This window comes from Phyllobates terribilis, unplaced genomic scaffold (genome assembly GCF_046119375.1).
Source record: "Phyllobates terribilis strain yellow unplaced genomic scaffold, ASM4611937v1 Scaffold_5__5_contigs__length_657084704, whole genome shotgun sequence".
Lineage (NCBI taxonomy): Eukaryota > Metazoa > Chordata > Amphibia > Anura > Dendrobatidae > Phyllobates > Phyllobates terribilis.
Genome location: NW_027362765.1, coordinates 496641033 through 496657567, shown reverse-complemented (window position 1 = coordinate 496657567; position 16535 = coordinate 496641033). Strand labels below are relative to the sequence as shown.

The 16535-nt window shown below is 42.5% G+C and overlaps 1 protein-coding gene across 1 annotated transcript; it reads left to right on the top strand.

Moving 5' to 3' along the window:
- The first annotated feature begins 2906 nt into the window (after positions 1 to 2906).
- LOC141271290 (intelectin-1-like) lies at positions 2907 to 13525 on the top strand. The gene is made up of 8 exons (XM_073681410.1): positions 2907 to 3068; positions 3163 to 3232; positions 8124 to 8285; positions 8586 to 8833; positions 9885 to 10043; positions 11854 to 11974; positions 12057 to 12160; positions 12555 to 13525. Exons 1-8 carry the CDS (start codon positions 2997 to 2999, stop codon positions 12705 to 12707), a joined length of 1089 nt encoding a protein of 362 aa, XP_073537511.1. The 5' UTR covers positions 2907 to 2996; the 3' UTR covers positions 12708 to 13525.
- Positions 13526 to 16535: the final 3010 nt, after the last annotated feature.

The window sequence follows — 16535 nt, the reverse complement described above, 5'->3', positions numbered from 1 at the left end:
ATTTATTAGATTATAGTTTATTTAGAAGGGACCGGAAACAGGGGAAGGGCGGAGGAGTCTGCTTATATGTAAAGTCATGTCTAAAGCCCAGACTAAGGGAAGATATAGGAGAGGGAGAAGAGGGGGTCGAGCCCATGTGGGTAGAGATAGAGGGAACAAAAAATAATAATAAAATATTACTGGGGGTCTGCTATAAGCCACCCAATATAACAGAGGAGAATGAGAAACTGCTATTAGGACAAATAGACAAAGTAGCAAAACATAATGAAGTGATTGTAATGGGGGACTTCAACTACCCGGATATTGACTGGGAAACAGAAACCTGTAGATCGCAGAAAGGAAAAAGGTTCTTGACAAATATCAAGGATAATTATCTCTCCCAACTAGTGCAGGAACCAACGAGAGGGAAGGCCGTGTTGGACTTAATATTGACTAATAGGCCTGATAGAATAACTGAGGTACAGATAGGGGGGCACCTAGGTAATAGCGATCATAATATTATCAATTTCAAAATGCCCTTCAGTAGGGTTATCAATAAGGGAGCAACTAAAACATTAAACTTTAGGAGGGCGAAGTTTGATCAGCTGAAAGAAAGCCTTCAACTTATAGACTGGGACAAAGTTCTTAATCAAGGAAATACTAATAGTAAATGGGAAACCTTCAAAATAATTCTGAATACTCAGTGCGAGAGATATATACCGTATGGGAATAAAAGGGCCAGAAATAAGAGGAAACCAATATGGTTGAATAAGAATGTAAAAGGGGCGTTAAATAGCAAAAAAGAGGCATTCAAGAGATTAAAACAGGAAAACAGTAAGGAGGCACTAATGTGTTACAAGGAAAAAACGAGAACCTGCAAAAAAAAAATAAAAATAGTGAAGGAGGAAACAGAGAGACGTATTGCTAGGGAAAGTAGATCAAATCCCAAACTGTTCTTTACGTATATAAATAGTAAAAGGATTAAATCGGATAATATTGGACCGATAAAAAGTGATGAAGGCAAAATCATAGAGAAAGATGAGGATAAAGCTAATCTATTAAATAAATTTTTTTCGTCAACTTTCACAAAGGAAAAAGAACTAACAGGCGAAATGAGAAGTGACAAGCTTAATCCTCCACTAAGTATGACAAATCTAACCCAAGCTGGGGTACAGAAACGCCTCAGTAACATTAAAATAAACAAATCACCAGGACCTGATGGCATACACCCACGGGTACTAAGGGAACTAAGTAATGTGATAGACAGACCGTTATATCTTATATTTAAGGACTCTGTTGAGACTGGGTCTGTACCACTTGATTGGCGACAGGCGAATGTAGTGCCAATATTCAAAAAGGGAGCAAAAAGTGACGCCGGAAACTATCGGCCGGTGAGTCTGACGTCCGTTGTGGGCAAAATTTTTGAAGGCTTTATTAATGAGGCAATCATGGAGCATCTTGATGCTAATAATCTATTAACCCCGAACCAACATGGATTCATGAGGAATCGCTCCTGCCAAACTAACCTGATTGACTTCTACGAGGAGGTTAGCTCTCGATTAGATCAGGGGGAACCAGTGGATGTCGTGTATCTCGACTTCTCAAAAGCATTCGATAGCGTGCCACATAATAGGTTGGTATACAAAATGAGAATGATGGGACTGGGGGAAATGTTTGCAAGTGGGTAGATAACTGGCTAAAGGATAGAAGGCAGAGGGTGGTTATAAATGGAATATACTCAGATTGGGTAAGTGTCACTAGTGGGGTACCACAGGGGTCTGTACTAGGCCCAATGTTATTTAATATCTTTATTCATGACATAGTCAACGGGTTAAATAGTAAAATATCAATATTTGCAGATGACACAAAGTTATGTAAAACAATTAATACAAAAGAGGATAGTGCAGACCTGCAGAGGGACTTGGATAAGCTGGGTAGGTGGAGCATTAAATGGCAAATGAGGTTTAATGAGGAGAAATGTAAGGTCATACATATGGGAAGGAAAAATGGAAGTCACCAGTACTCACTGAATGGGAAATCATTGGGGATTTCAGAGATGGAGAGGGACTTGGGCATCCTAATTGATAGCAAACTAAATTGGAGTGCCCAAAGTCAGGCCGCTGCTGTAAGGGCAAACAGGGTAATGGGATGTATCAGAAGAGGTATAGCTGCAAAGGATGAGACCATTGTTCTTCCACTGTACAAAGCACTGGTCAGACCACACTTGGAATACTGTGCTCAGTTATGGGCCCCAATATATAGAAAGGATATAAATGAGCTTGAAAAGGTACAAAGGAGGGCAACAAAATTAATAAAGGGAATGGAGGGACTGCAATACCCAGAGAGGTTGGCAAAACTAGGACTATTCAGCCTGGAAAAGAGAAGGCTGAGGGGGGATATAATAAATGTGTACAAATATGTTAGGGGACAGTATAGAGACCTTGCCAGGGATTTGTTCAAAAGGAGGGATATTACGGTAACAAGAGGGCATTCACTAAGACTAGAAGAGAAAAGGTTTCAGCACCAGCATAGGAAGGGGTTCCTTACGGTAAGAGCAGTGAGAATATGGAATTCACTGAGTGAGGAGACGGTAATGTCGGATTCACTAAACCAGTTCAAGCGGGGACTGGATGCATTTCTAGATACCAGGCAGATTTCAGCATATACTTAAAAATAGAATAAAATAGTAGGTTGATACAGGGATTTATTCTGACTGCTGGTTTCAGAGTCGGGAGGGAATTTTTCCTCAGGTGAAGATTGGCTAAATCATTTGGGGTTTTTGCCCTCCTCTGGATCAACTTTAGCAATTACAGAACTAACAGGTCGAACTTGATGGACGCAAGTCTTTATTCGGCTTTACAAACTATGTTACTATGTTACTATGTTACTATGTTACCAATAAAAACATTAGGTCTAACATTCCAATTTGTATTGAATTGTGATAGACATATTCTACTAGTTTCCCATAATGCCGGCTATACAAACTAGCCAAGCCAGTTCGGCCAGTCAACTAAAGAATGTCGTTGAGTTGGTTGAATAACAGTATAAAAGCTGTCAATTTTCTAAATAGGATACCTTCCTCTGAGATGGTAAGACCATTTACACCTCTTAACATAAATGCATTATCACATTGTTATTATATTGTGTATTATATAAAAAATACTTTTGTATCTTTTTCTCCAGTGGAAAATGTGGCTACACAAGCTAATAGTCCTGTCTTTGGCACTTTCTGGAGTATTGTCCTCCAAATGTCGTGAGTACTTTTGGATTACACTTTTTTCTAGAAATTACTAGTTCTATGAAATTACTTTAGCTCATTTATTTTTTCTCCTCTCAGACTATTTCCAATCTTTTGTCAGTTTTCCTACTATGGTTCTTTCAATAGGTATAATGATTATTGTTAATAAAGCATCAATTTTCTTAGTCTAAATCAGTAATTCCCAAACTCCAGTCCTCACGGCCCCCCCAACACATCATGTTTTCCGGATTTCCTTAGTATTGCACGGGTGGTGGAATTATTATGAAGGCATCAAAAATTGTCACAGGCTTCTCTCACGTGTGCAACACTGAGGAAATCCAGAAAACATAATCTGTTGGGTGTCATGAGGACTGGAGTTTGGGAAACACTGGTCTACATGGTGATATTTTTGTCTTTGCTTCTAAAAGAAATGGTTGCAAATGATGGTTCATGCTTCAAAAATATTGACTTTTGATATAATTAAACTTTTCTTAGCATTAACTTAAAAAGATTGTCTGGGCAATATAAAACTTTTTTCAGGGGATGAGATTTGTAAAAAAATAACTCAGCCATACTCACCTACCAGGACTCTCAACACGCGCTTACTCTGTGATCTGTGCTGAAGCAAGAAGTGACAATGTCACTGTTCCACTAGTCACTGAACCGCTGCAGCTTGTCAGTGGCTCCAGTGGTCATATAACTAGATCAGTGCGTCACTGGATGTTTTAGGATGAACTGATGCTCAAAGTCAAATGACCGCTGCAGTCTTTTACAGGCTGCATCAGTCTGGTAGCTGGTGGAACAATGACATCAATGTTTCCTGTGTCTACATAGAAGTCTGTGCTGAACCCAGATGTGTGCCAGTATGTGAGTATGGCTGAGTTTGTTACTTTTTACTTATCCTGTCCTATGTCAAAAGTTGTATTTTCACCATACAACCTCTTTAAGGCCAAGTTCACATGTTGCAGATTCCGCACCACAAACCCACAGCAATTTACATAACAATATAAGTAAATGGGTCTCTGAAATTACCACTAGTATGTTGCAGAAAAAAATCCACATGAAAATAAAAGAATTATGAGATTTCAAATGTACAGCATACTCATTCTTGTGCGAATTTTCATTGCAGATTTCACCCCATTCAATGCTTTGTAAATGAAGTACGGTTAAATCTGCAGTCAAATCAACAATGAATGTAACACATGCAGATTCTGTCAGTACGAGTATACAGACAGGGCTGCCACGAGGAATTTCAGGGCCCCATACTGGCAAAATTCTTGGGCCCCCTTGAGACTCCTCCCAGGCTCCATCCCAGCTCCGCCTCCACCCCTTGAACATTCCACAGTCACACCGCCCACTCTTGGAAAAACTCCACTTCTGCACCATGTCCTCACCAATCACACATTAACAGTTCCCATCGAAAACCATATCACATACATAGCCATCAGTTTTTGTTTTGGCTAAAAGATTTTTTAAGTTGCCACCACGATAAGGTAGACTCTTCTGGCAGGGCCCTACTGTACTCTAACCTATTAAACATTTCTTAAAATATCCAGTACTCATTTTAGGTATATTTTTTAGTAATTTTTCTTTAAGGAAATGTGTCAAATACATTTTTTAAAATGACCAATAATATCACATACAAGCGACAAATACCATCACATCATGGCCGGACCACATTTTACCATCACATAGTAACCGAATAATACCACATGCAAGGAATACCGCCACACCATAACCAGACCACATATTACCACCACATAGTGACGAATAATACCACAAAAAAAAAACCAAATACTGCCACACCATGACTAGACCACATATTAACACCACATAGTCACTGAATAATGCTACATACATGGAACAAATACTATCACACCAAGACTGGAGTACATATTACCAGCTCATAGTGACCGAATAATACTACATACAAGGAACAAATGCTGCCACACCATGACTGGAGTACATATTACCACCATATAGTGACTGAATACTACAGGGTGGGCCATTTATATGGCTACACCTAAATTAAATGGGAATGGTTGGTGATATCAACTTCCTGTTTGTGGCACATTAGTATATGGGAAGGGGAAAACTTTTCCAGATAGGTGGATGTGCAGCATCTGAAACAACGGATACTGGAAGCCTGTGCTAGCATTTCTTCTGCGGTGTTGCTATCAGTGTGTCAAGAGTGGGAGAAGAGGGTTGCATTGACAATCCAACACAATGGGCAGCACTTTGAACACATTTTATAAGTGGTCATAAACTTGTAAAAAAATCATGAAAGAATAAAGTTACATTAAAACCAAGCACACCATTGTTTTTCTTATGAAATTCTCAATAAGTTTGATGTGTCACATGACCCACTTCCCATTGAAAAAAATAAAGTTGGATCCAAAATGGCCAACTTCAAAATGGCCGCCATGGTCACCATCCATCTGGAAAAGTTTTCCCCCTCCCATATACTAATGTGCCACAACCAGGAAGTTGATATCACCAACCATTCCCATTTAATTTAGGTGTATCCATATAAATGGCTCACCTTGTACAATACTGATTATTAATAAAAAAACACAATACTAATATTAAATGCCGTTATACATAGTATACAGTGTAAAGTGTCAGTGTACAGGTAATACAGTTACCCAGTTCATCATATGCTCTCCCCACCCCCCACTCCTAGTTGATCATATGCTCTCCCTACCCCCCACAACCAGTTCATCATATGCTCTCACCACCCCCCACTCCCAGTTTATCATGTGCTCTCCCCACACCCCACTTCCAGCTCATTGTGTTCCCTCCCCACCCCCCACTTCCAGTTCATCATATGCTCTCCCAGTTCATCATATGCTCTCCCCTCCCCCCAATCCCAGTTCCTCATATGTTCTCCCAGTTCCTCATATGCTCTCCCAACCCCGGACTCTCAGTTCATCGTGTGCTCTTCCCACCCCCCCAATCCAAGTTCTTCATATGCTCTCCCCACCTCCCACTTCCAGTTCATCATGTTCTCTCCCCACCCCTACTCCCAGTTAATTATGTGCTCTACCCACCCCCCACTCCCAGTTCATCATGTGCTCTAACTACCCCCCACTTCCAGTTCATCATGTGCTCTCCTCAACCCCCACTCCCAGTTTATCATATGCTCTCCCAACCCCAGACTCTCAGTTCATCATATGCTCTCCCCCCACCCCAATTCCAGTTCATCATATGCTCTCCCCACCCACCACTCCGAGTTTATCATGTGCTCTTCTCTCCCCCCAATCCCAGTTCTTCATGTGTTCTCCCCTCCCCCCAATCCCAGTTCATCATATGCTCTCCCAGTTCATCATATGCTCTCCCAATCCGACTATAAGTTCATCATATGGTCTCCCCACCCTCCACTCCCAGGTCATCATATGCTCTCCCCATCCCCCCACTCCCAGCTCATCATGTGCTCTCCCCACCCCCCAATCCCAGTTCATCATATGCTCTCCCAGTTTATCTTATGCTCTCCCTACCCCACACTCCCAGTTCATCAAGTGCTCTCCCAACCCCCCCCCAAGACTATTTAATTAATTCTATAAAGAAAGCTTTTCATACTTACCTCTCAAACGATTCTCTGCAGGCACAGCTCCACTTCTGGACTGGCATCCTGGTGCTCGATGCCGGTGAGATCGCGTACGCGCCATCTCCAACTCATCACAGAAGCGGCGGAGGGACTCCCTTGGAACTGCGCGGCCATTCAGCCGTGAGAGCTCCAAGGCTGAAGCTCCCTGTGCTAAGATGTACGCCGCCAGTGGCAGAAAGTCAGCACGTGATACCCCGGGGTCCGGTGAGCCGACGCTCAAGAGGGCTGCCCCAGACCGGACTGGGCCCCCGCTCTTTACTGCTGTTCTCCAGGCCCCATACAGCAGTAAGGGCAGTAATGCCCTGATGACGGCCCTGTATGCAGATACCAAACATACATAGTTTCTTTTTACAAATTTCTGAATGTTTTTCCACCACTTAAATACAAAAAAAACCTATTTACTTTCCGAGCTTTATGAGGGCTTATTTTTTTGCGCTGAGCTGATGTTTTTATTGATACCATTTTATAGTAGACTTGATGTTTTATTCACCGTTTATTGCATTTTATTGCAATGTTGCAGTTGCCAAAGAAACCTCATTTTGGCGTTTCTATTTTTTTCTCATTATGCCGTTTACCAATCGAATTAATTTATTTTATATTTTGATAGAACAGACTTTTATGAATGCAGCGATACCAATTATGTGTATTTTGTTAATTGTTTTATTTTTAAATGGAGCAAAACGAGGTTGATTTGAACTCCTTTTTTTTTCATATTTTTAGAAACATTTCTTTAAATTCATACTGTATTTAATAGTGCCCTTAGGGGCTTGAAACTGCGATTGTCTGATTGCTTGTGCTATACATACAGCTAAAATTACGATCTTCCAGCAGACCCCTGGCTATCACAGCAACCCATCAGCACCTCATGATCATGTCAAGGGTGCGCCGATGGGTGGGTGGAATGACGCACTTCCCCTGCTGCCACCTGTTAAATGTCACTATCAGAGATTGACAGCGGCATTTAACAGGTTAACAGCCACGGAGGCTGTTAAAGGCACATAATGGCTGAATAAATCAGCCATTATGTGCTTGGAAAGATGCGGGATTGGCGTGTGAACCCGCATCAAAGTCAGGAGCTGGCATATAACATACCAGTATGTAATATGGCGGTAAGGGGTTCCCTACCTCAGTTGTTTTGGAGGAGGAATGGGTGACTCTGGCAGTGATAATTGCCAATTGGAGGAAAACACTGGTAAATCACTATGTAAAATAGAGTAGAAAAAAAGGAATTATATACTCAGTATTGTGTAAAGGAGAACCTCTACTAATAAATTTTTCTAATTTTATTTCCGTTCTTAGACGATCTTTCTATTTCTGAGATGAAGCAAAGCATTCTGAACCTGTTGTCGTGCTGGGATGAAAACTCCGATAGTGACTCTAAATCTGGGTATCCCACTGGTGGAGAGGGCTATGGGTACAGGAGCTGCAAGGAAGTGAAGAAATATGAAAAAGATGCAAAGGGTGAGAAATATGTAAATGTAAAGTACAGATGCAAGAAATGTGTTCATTTTAAAACATCTTTAAGGCACCAAGTATAACGAACTATGACTTTCATTACAATTAATTAATGCAATATTAGCATTTCGTGTTTATAATGGGTCATTTCAATAGTTTAATTGTTTTCTTGTTATCACAACCTAATCAGACAATTCACCAAAAAAGCCTATAAACATATAGCTCAATAGAACATGAGATATATACCATTGTACACTTTGTGATTCAAAAAAAGGTTCAGTACCATCTAAACTGGTGTTATTGTAGATGGAGTATACATGCTGACCACAGAAGATGGGGTGATCTATCAGACCTACTGTGACATGACTACAGATGGTGGAGGTTGGACATTGGTGGCCAGTGTTCATGAAAACAATATGAATGGCAAATGTACAGTAGGAGATCGCTGGTCCAGTCAAAATGGAGACAACCTCAATAACCCTAAAGGAGATGGTAACTGGGATAACTACGCCACATTTGGTCTACCTGATGGAGCCACCAGCGATGATTATAAGGTGATTTTGAAGATAGCTTTATATTTCATTGTTCTACCCTTGTAATGCTTTAAAAACTACTAGTTTGGCTACAATAATCTGAATATGCTGTATTTTTTTAAGAATATTCACCTTTAGAAACATTTTTTCATAAAAATGGATAACTAAAAAGATTTGCATTGCCCCAACATACTGTAATCTCAGCAATGTACTGTATTAGTGTTGAGCAAAAAGATTCATCCACTTCATTAGTACATGGCCGCCTGACCAAAGCACTGTGAATCTCCTACTACTTCAGATATTCGCTGCACCTTTTCTGACCAGTAGGCTGCCACAATGTCATTGCATTGCAGCCCAAAACATGGATGGCTTCCATCTTGCTGGAGGTGGCGGTACCTTTTTGAAAATATACAGTTTGAGTCAATGGCATTGTCGCTCTACAGGACCAAACTTTGCGTTATCTCATGTTGCAAGGAGAGTCAGCTTTGCCTTTGCAGCCTTGGAGAAGTGCAGGGGAACAAAAGGTGGCCTGATCCAGTGATCTGGCCAGCTTCACAGTAATGCATGCAAGCTGGAAAGACGTGACCCGCAACTCTAGTCCTGAAGGCCCACCCACAGATATACAATTCTAAGAAAATCCTGACAAAATATTCTTTTGGTGGGCCTTGAGAACTGGAGTTGAGGAACATGGCTCTAAAGAAAAGATCTTGCAAGTGCATGCTTTTTGCCTAGGGAACTGGCCAAAAGTGATAGACTGCAGAGGTAGCTGGTAACCTAAGCAACAAGCCCTAAACTACAGAGTTAAAAATTCCCTAAGTCTTGAAAGTGAAGAATTTTAATAAGAGGAAAATTGCAAATTTGCTTGTTTTTTTTAGCACTTTGCAATATTACCCATTTAACAAGATGAGACAGCACCTTTAAAATAGTCTTTCAGTAGTAGAAAATATCTTCTGCCCTTCCAGGATTTCATACTAATTATTATGAAGTAAATGAATTAATTTTACAATCCAATCGCCTTTAATCCAGTATAATCCAATGTGCATATAACATGAAGTCTTATTTGCCGTTATAGAACCCTGGTTATTATGATATCGCTGCTAAAGATCTGAGCTTGTGGCACGTTCCCAATAATACACCCCTGTCCCAGTGGAGGAACTCTTCTCTCCTGAGGTATCGCACAGACAATGGCTTCTTTAGCCGAGAGGGTGGTAACCTCTATGGGCTGTACAAAGTGAGTACTCCATAAAATGTGACTTCTCTTATAACGGTTGAACGTTTATAATAAGAAACAGGATTTTCGTAAAAAAAAATGATTTCATTGTTAAAAAATTAGTTGCCATTTCCCATTTACATGTAAAGAGTAATGATCACCTGAGTTATGTTGGAGGTTTTAGAATTAGTCTTGAAAACTTCATAGCAGTATTTCCTATTGCACAATCGATTCACTAGAGATCAATAGAAAAGTGGGAGATTTACTAGACAGAAGCTCATTAGTAAAAAGAGCACTTTGCTACCAGCAGAAAAGCTATTGCAGAGTAGGAGATACATGTACTTCTCGTGTACTGGGATCCTCTACTGTCTGAGCCAGCCCTGTACACCTCTGTACAAATATGTATTTACCACTAAATGTGCAAAAGCTTAGTAACAGGTGTAATGCAGGTGCCGGAATGCAACGCACAGAGACACAAGGCAGGGACAGTCGGAGATGATTATATACAGTTTATGTATATATAAAACAGGTATTTTGAACAAGGGGATAACAACAAGGGTATTGAATGGTAATTTGAAATATTAGCAAAATACGAAGTCTCTCAAAGTAATGTGGTGCACCCAGTCAGGGGAGTCACCACGTCAGTTCTTTATCTCTGTATATGGCTCTAGCGGGGGGGTCACCGGTTATTCCCGCTAGGCCGCAAGTCTTTTCCGGACAAAATCAATTAAAGCAAGTTTAGCTTCTTCCGCCCCAACTGTTCCCCTCCCAACCTGAGTACCTAAACCCAATTGGCCCTGGTACCGTGAGTGAACAGTAGAAGTGACGGCCCTGTTCACGTATGCAGCTCTTCTGCTTTCACTGGCGTGACTTTCCTGGCTCAGCAGTCTCTCAACACCTCTCTTCATGGCCGTTGGAGGCAGTCTCTCAAGCTGGGGATAGGGGTTCCAGACCTTGTCTGTCGGCGGGTTGCGCGAACTCACTCAGCACTGCAAGCAGGTTCCGACTCTCCTCAGTAGGTACAGCACTCAGGTCACATCAGTGAGGGATCCGGAGCTCATCCACCGGCGGCCGGCTGTGGCACCTCGCAGGCCTCTGGCTTAGGCCTGCCACGCGGGGCTTCTCAGCATGCAAGGAGCACGTCTGCTCCTCTCTGATGCTTGGCGCAAAAAAACTCCTCTGGCTTGGCGCGCTGGCCTCTTATCTCCAGGAACTCTTTCCTGGAAGTCACCTGACCGGGTCCAGCGTCTAAATCTGCTCTCCCTTCAACTTCTCTTGTATATCTTAGTTCCGCTTGACTGTGTCGGGCCAGCAGATGGCAGTCTCTCTTCATCTTTGAAGCATCATGTAAGCGTTCTCTTAAAGGCTCTCTCGCCTCTACTACACAGGGAAAAGAAACATGCTGGTAGCCATCCTTAAAGGGTTATTCCCAAAAAAACAAGTTATTCCCTGACTGAAAGATAGGGGATAACTTGCTAATCGCTGGGGGTCTGACTGATGGGATCCAAATCATCTACAGAATGGGGTTCTGGAACCTTGAAAACAGGGCTCTGCTGCCCCATCTGGAATGGAGAGGAGGTGCACATGCTCAACCTCTGCTCCATTCATTGTCTATGTGACAGCCAGAGTAGGCCGAGCACAGAGCCCTCGATCTTGGGGGTCCCAATAGTCAGACCCACAGGGATTAGCAGTTATTCCCTATCCTGTGGACTGGGATAACTTATTATTTTGGGCATCACCCTTTAGGAACATGGATTACAATGCTCGATGATTGTCCTAGCGGTGATTGTATGACTTTAAGCAACATAGCAACTTTTGAATTCTGCCTTAGAAATATCCAGTGGTATACAATGCTGGAGGCTGCCTTGCACACAATGGACCTGCTATCCCCGTAGTGTATGACTTTGGAAGTGCGGAGAAGACCGCATTATATTACTCACCAAGTGGCGCAAGTAAGATCTTGTATATTTGTACAGTAATATAACACACAGTGAAGATGTACTCCATAATATTTGTTTCTTTACCTCTTTACAGAAGAGTTCACAGCTGGTTATGTCCAATTCCGCGCTATTAATACAGAAAGAGCTGCCCTAGCTCTGTGCCCAGGTGTGAAGGTGACTGGATGCAATGTAGAACATGTGAGTATTACATTCTAGAAGAACTAGCTCAATTCTATTGATATATTTACAGTTATCATCTGTCATTATTAAAGGGGTTGTATCACTGATCTAGAGCATGGTCGAGCATGCGTACCTCTACTCCATTCATTGTCAAAGGGGCTGCCCGAAATAACATTATTCTTTGTTGTGTGCGACAGTCTTATAGAAAATAATCATAGTGGAAGTGTGCATGCACAACCTCCGCTTTAATAAGATGGGTCTCTTCTGAGTCTCGTTCTCGAGAACGTGGAGGTTTCAGAGGTTGAATCTCCTGGGATCAGTAAATTATAGGATAGGGGATAACTAACAATCTTATAAGCCTCTAATAACATAACAAATAGCAGCTTTTTATTCTTCTTACATATGATTACAGCACTGCATAGGAGGAGGTGGTTACATCCCAGAAGCACTCCCCAGACAGTGTGGAGACTTTGCAGCCTTAGACTGGGATGGTTATGGAACACATGCTGGATGGAGCAGCAGCAAGGAGATCACAGAAGCAGTCGTTTTCCTCTTCTATCGTTAATCTCTACTAATTGCCTATTTTGTTGCTATCAATATCATATGTTTGAGCCTAGAAAATGGCAAACGAAAAATGTTTACAAATTGTGAGAATATTTTTTTTTTATTAAACACTAATCTTGCTTTCAATGTTTTCATATACAGCAGGCACTTTAATTGTCTGCAGATCGGTGGAGGTCTTGAGACCCGGACCACCATTTATCTGCAGGCAATTAAAGAGCTTGACATGTTTGAAAAAAGTTTCTGAAATAATAGTTACTCTTTAAAGGGAATCTGTCACCCCCTGGGACTTATCTTACCTCCAAGACGGGCATACAGGTGATAGAAATGTAAATCTATTCATGTCTGATGTCAGTGAAATAAATTCTTTTCTTGGGAAAGTTAAAGGAGCAAATGGCGACTTTTCAAAGCTTTTTCCACCAGAATACTGACCTGAAAGCTTTAATGAATTGGCACCTATATGCGCACTATGAACTGCAGATGATTCTTATATTTTTTCATTAGAAGGTAGTGTAAATGTATTTAAAAAATCTAGTGAGTCACAGAAGAGTGCATGGGTAGACTTCATCTAATCGATAAGCATTCAACATTATTTTTAACAAGTTAATAGTATATTGAGCGAAGGATGCAAGACAGGTTCAAAATTTTGTGCAGATTAATTTTATATGATATAATCATCATCATTACACCATTAAATATTTAAAAGCATATTAATTACAGTGGGGAAAATAAGTATTTAATACACTGCCGATTTTGCAAGTTTTACCACCTACAATGAATGGAGACGTCTAATTTTTATCGTAGGTACACTTCAACTGTGAGAGACAGAATCTAAAAAAAAAATCCAGAAAATCACATTGTATGATTTTTACATAATTAAATTGCATTTTATTTCATGGAATATGTATTTGATACAATAGAAAAACAGAACTTAATATTTGGTACAGAAACCTTTGCTTGCAATTACAGAGGCAGACATTTCCTGTAGATCTTGACAAAGCTTGCACACACTGCAGCAGGGATTTTGGCCCACTCCTCCTGTCGTCGCCGCATAATGTGAGACGTTCTGAGACGTTTGTACCTGTTCCAAATTAAATTGTAAAATTCAAATACGTGCACGGAAGCACTACACTGATTCTTTTGAGCATCATTGTAGGTCTGACCTTATTACATCATCCTCACATATTTATATAGATATTTCTTGGACATTCGTTGTAGCAATATAATTGGATCAGCTTATCTGTACATATGTGCTGGCATTAGCATACATACATCTCATGGGCTAAGTTAACACTATTGACACCAAGCTTAGGAAACTAGGTGGTGTCCTATTCCCCCTTCCTCACATTTCTTGTTATTGCTACATCTTTAAACAGAGACATTCCTAAAACCTTCTTATCTGATCACAGGCTTCTCTTTGAGAGCAAAGTACATGGGCAAAACACACATGCTCAAACTCCATTCTTGTAAGCAGAAGATACACATACAAAAATCAAGATGGAGTCAGGATAGATAAAGTAACTCCTGCTCTTACACTCCATACAGATCTTCTTCAGATCTTTCAGGTTTTGGGGCTGTCGCTGGGCAACATTGAGTTTCATCTCCCTCCAAACATTTTCTGTTGGGTTCAGGCCTGGAGACTGGCTACACCACTCCAGGACCTTGAAATGCTTCTTATGGAGCCACTCCTTAGCTTCCCTGGCTGTGTTTTTTGTTTTTTTGTCATGCTGGAAGACACAAACACAACCCATCTTCAATGCTCTTACTGAGGGAAGGAGGTTGTTGGCTAAAATCTCGTGATACACGACCCCAGGGCCGGCGTCAGCACCCGGCGCACCCGGGCAAATGGCGGGGCCCTGAGCAGGCAGAGGGGCCCACTGGCGGTCGCGCACCCCGCTGGGCTATGGGTGGAGGAGAGCGGTGTCAGCGCCCGCCCTTCTCCGCCGCTTGCTCAGGGCCCCGGCAGCCCGATACTTACCTCTCCCCGTGCCTCCGCAGATCCGCTGTCTTCCTGCTCTGCGCTCCCTGTGACGTCTCAGGTCAGAGGGCGCGGTGACGTCTTTTCACCGCGCCCTCCCCTGAGCCGTCACAGGGAGCGCTGAACGGGAAGACGCCGACAACGCTGGAGTTCGGAGCTGAGCAGCGAGCAGCGGGCAGCGGCAGCAGGTGAGGAGAAGGGAGGTGAGTATTTGATTTTTTTTTTTAATGTATGGAGGCATGGGGCAGTATAAAGAGGGGGGGGGACATCCTGCATGGGGCATTATATAGAGGGGGGGGGCAGCCTGCATGGGGCATTATATAGAGGGGGGGCAGCCTGCATGGGGCATTATATAGAGGGGGGGGCAGCCTGCATGGGGCATTATATAGAGGGGGGGGACATCCTGCATGGGGCATTATATAGAGGGGGGGGGGACATCCTGCATGGGGCATTATATAGAGGGGGGGGGCAGCCTGCATGGGGCATTATAAAGAGAAGGGGGGGCATCCTGCATGGGGCATTATAAAGGGGGGGACGACATCCTGCATGGGGCATTATAAAGGGGGGGCAGCCTGCATAGTGCATTATGTGGGGGGTAACAGCCTGCATGGAGCATTAAAAGTGGGGGGCCTGTATGGGGCATTATGTGGGGGGTAACAGCCTGCATGGAGCATTAAAAGGGGGGGGCCTGTATGGGGCATTATGTGGGGGGTAACAGCCTGCATGGAGCATTATAAGGGGGGGACAGCCTGTATGGGGCATTATGTGGGGGGTAACAGCCTGCATGCAGCATTATATGGGGGCCAGTATCCTGTATGGAGAGTTATAAGGGGACCGGTATCCTGTATGGAGCGTTATAAGGGGACCGGTATCCTGTATGGAGCGTTATATGGGGGCCAGTATCCTGTATGGAGTTTTATAAGGGGACCAGTATCCTGTATGGAGCGTTATATGGGGGCCAGTATCCTGTATGGAGCTTTATAAGGGGACCAGTATCCTGTATGGAGCGTTATATGGGGGCCAGTATTCTGTGTGGAGCGTTATATGGGGGCCAGTATCCTGTATGAAGCGTTATATGAGGGCCAGTATTCCGTATGGAACCTTATATGGGGGCCAGTATTCTGTGTGGAGCGATTCACCGGTTTCTGAGCTATTGTGGAATTTACAATAGATATCACTCATGTAATGTAAGAAGTGAAATCTTTGCATTGTACTATATATATATATATATATATATATATATATATATATATATTTCTCCGCTGTATCTCTGCATCATGAATCGTGGTATGTGTTAAAGGGGCCCACTGAGACTCTTTCGCCCGGGGCCCAGAAAAACCTGGAGCCGGCCCTGCACGACCCCATCCATCTTCCCTTCAGCATGGTGCAGTCGTCCTGTCCCCTTTGCAGAAAAGCATCCCCAATGTATTATATTTTCTCCCCCATGATTCCTCAGAATCCTTACTCAGAATCATCCTTACCCCACGATGTGAGATCTTGCATGGAGCCCCAGACCGAGGAAGATTGACAGTCATCTTGTGTTTCTTCCATTTTCTAATAATTGCACCAACAGTTGCTCCCTTCCTAACAAGCTGCTTGCCTATTGTCCTTTAGCCCATCACAGCGTTGTGCAGGTCTACAGCTTTGTCCCTAGTGTCCTTATACAGCTCTTTGGTCTTGGCCATGGTGGAGAGGTTGGTGTGTGATTTGAGTGTGTGGACAGGTGTCTTTTATATAGGTAATGAGTTCAAACAGGTGAAATTAATACAGATAATGAGTGCAGAGTAGGAGGGCTTATTAAAGAAAAACTAACAGGTCTGTGAGAGCCAGAATTCTTGCTGGTTGGTAGGTGAT

Excerpts from the sequence above, each read along its gene's own strand:
- LOC141271290 (XM_073681410.1), top strand. The coding sequence starts at position 2,997 with ATGTCGTTGAGTTGGTTGAATAACAGTATAAAAGCTGTCAATTTTCTA. Across the intron at positions 3,233-8,123 it reads AGTATTGTCCTCCAAATGTC|ACGATCTTTCTATTTCTGAG; the intron begins GTGAGTACTTTT and ends TTCCGTTCTTAG. Across the intron at positions 10,044-11,853 it reads ACCTCTATGGGCTGTACAAA|AAATATCCAGTGGTATACAA; the intron begins GTGAGTACTCCA and ends ATTCTGCCTTAG.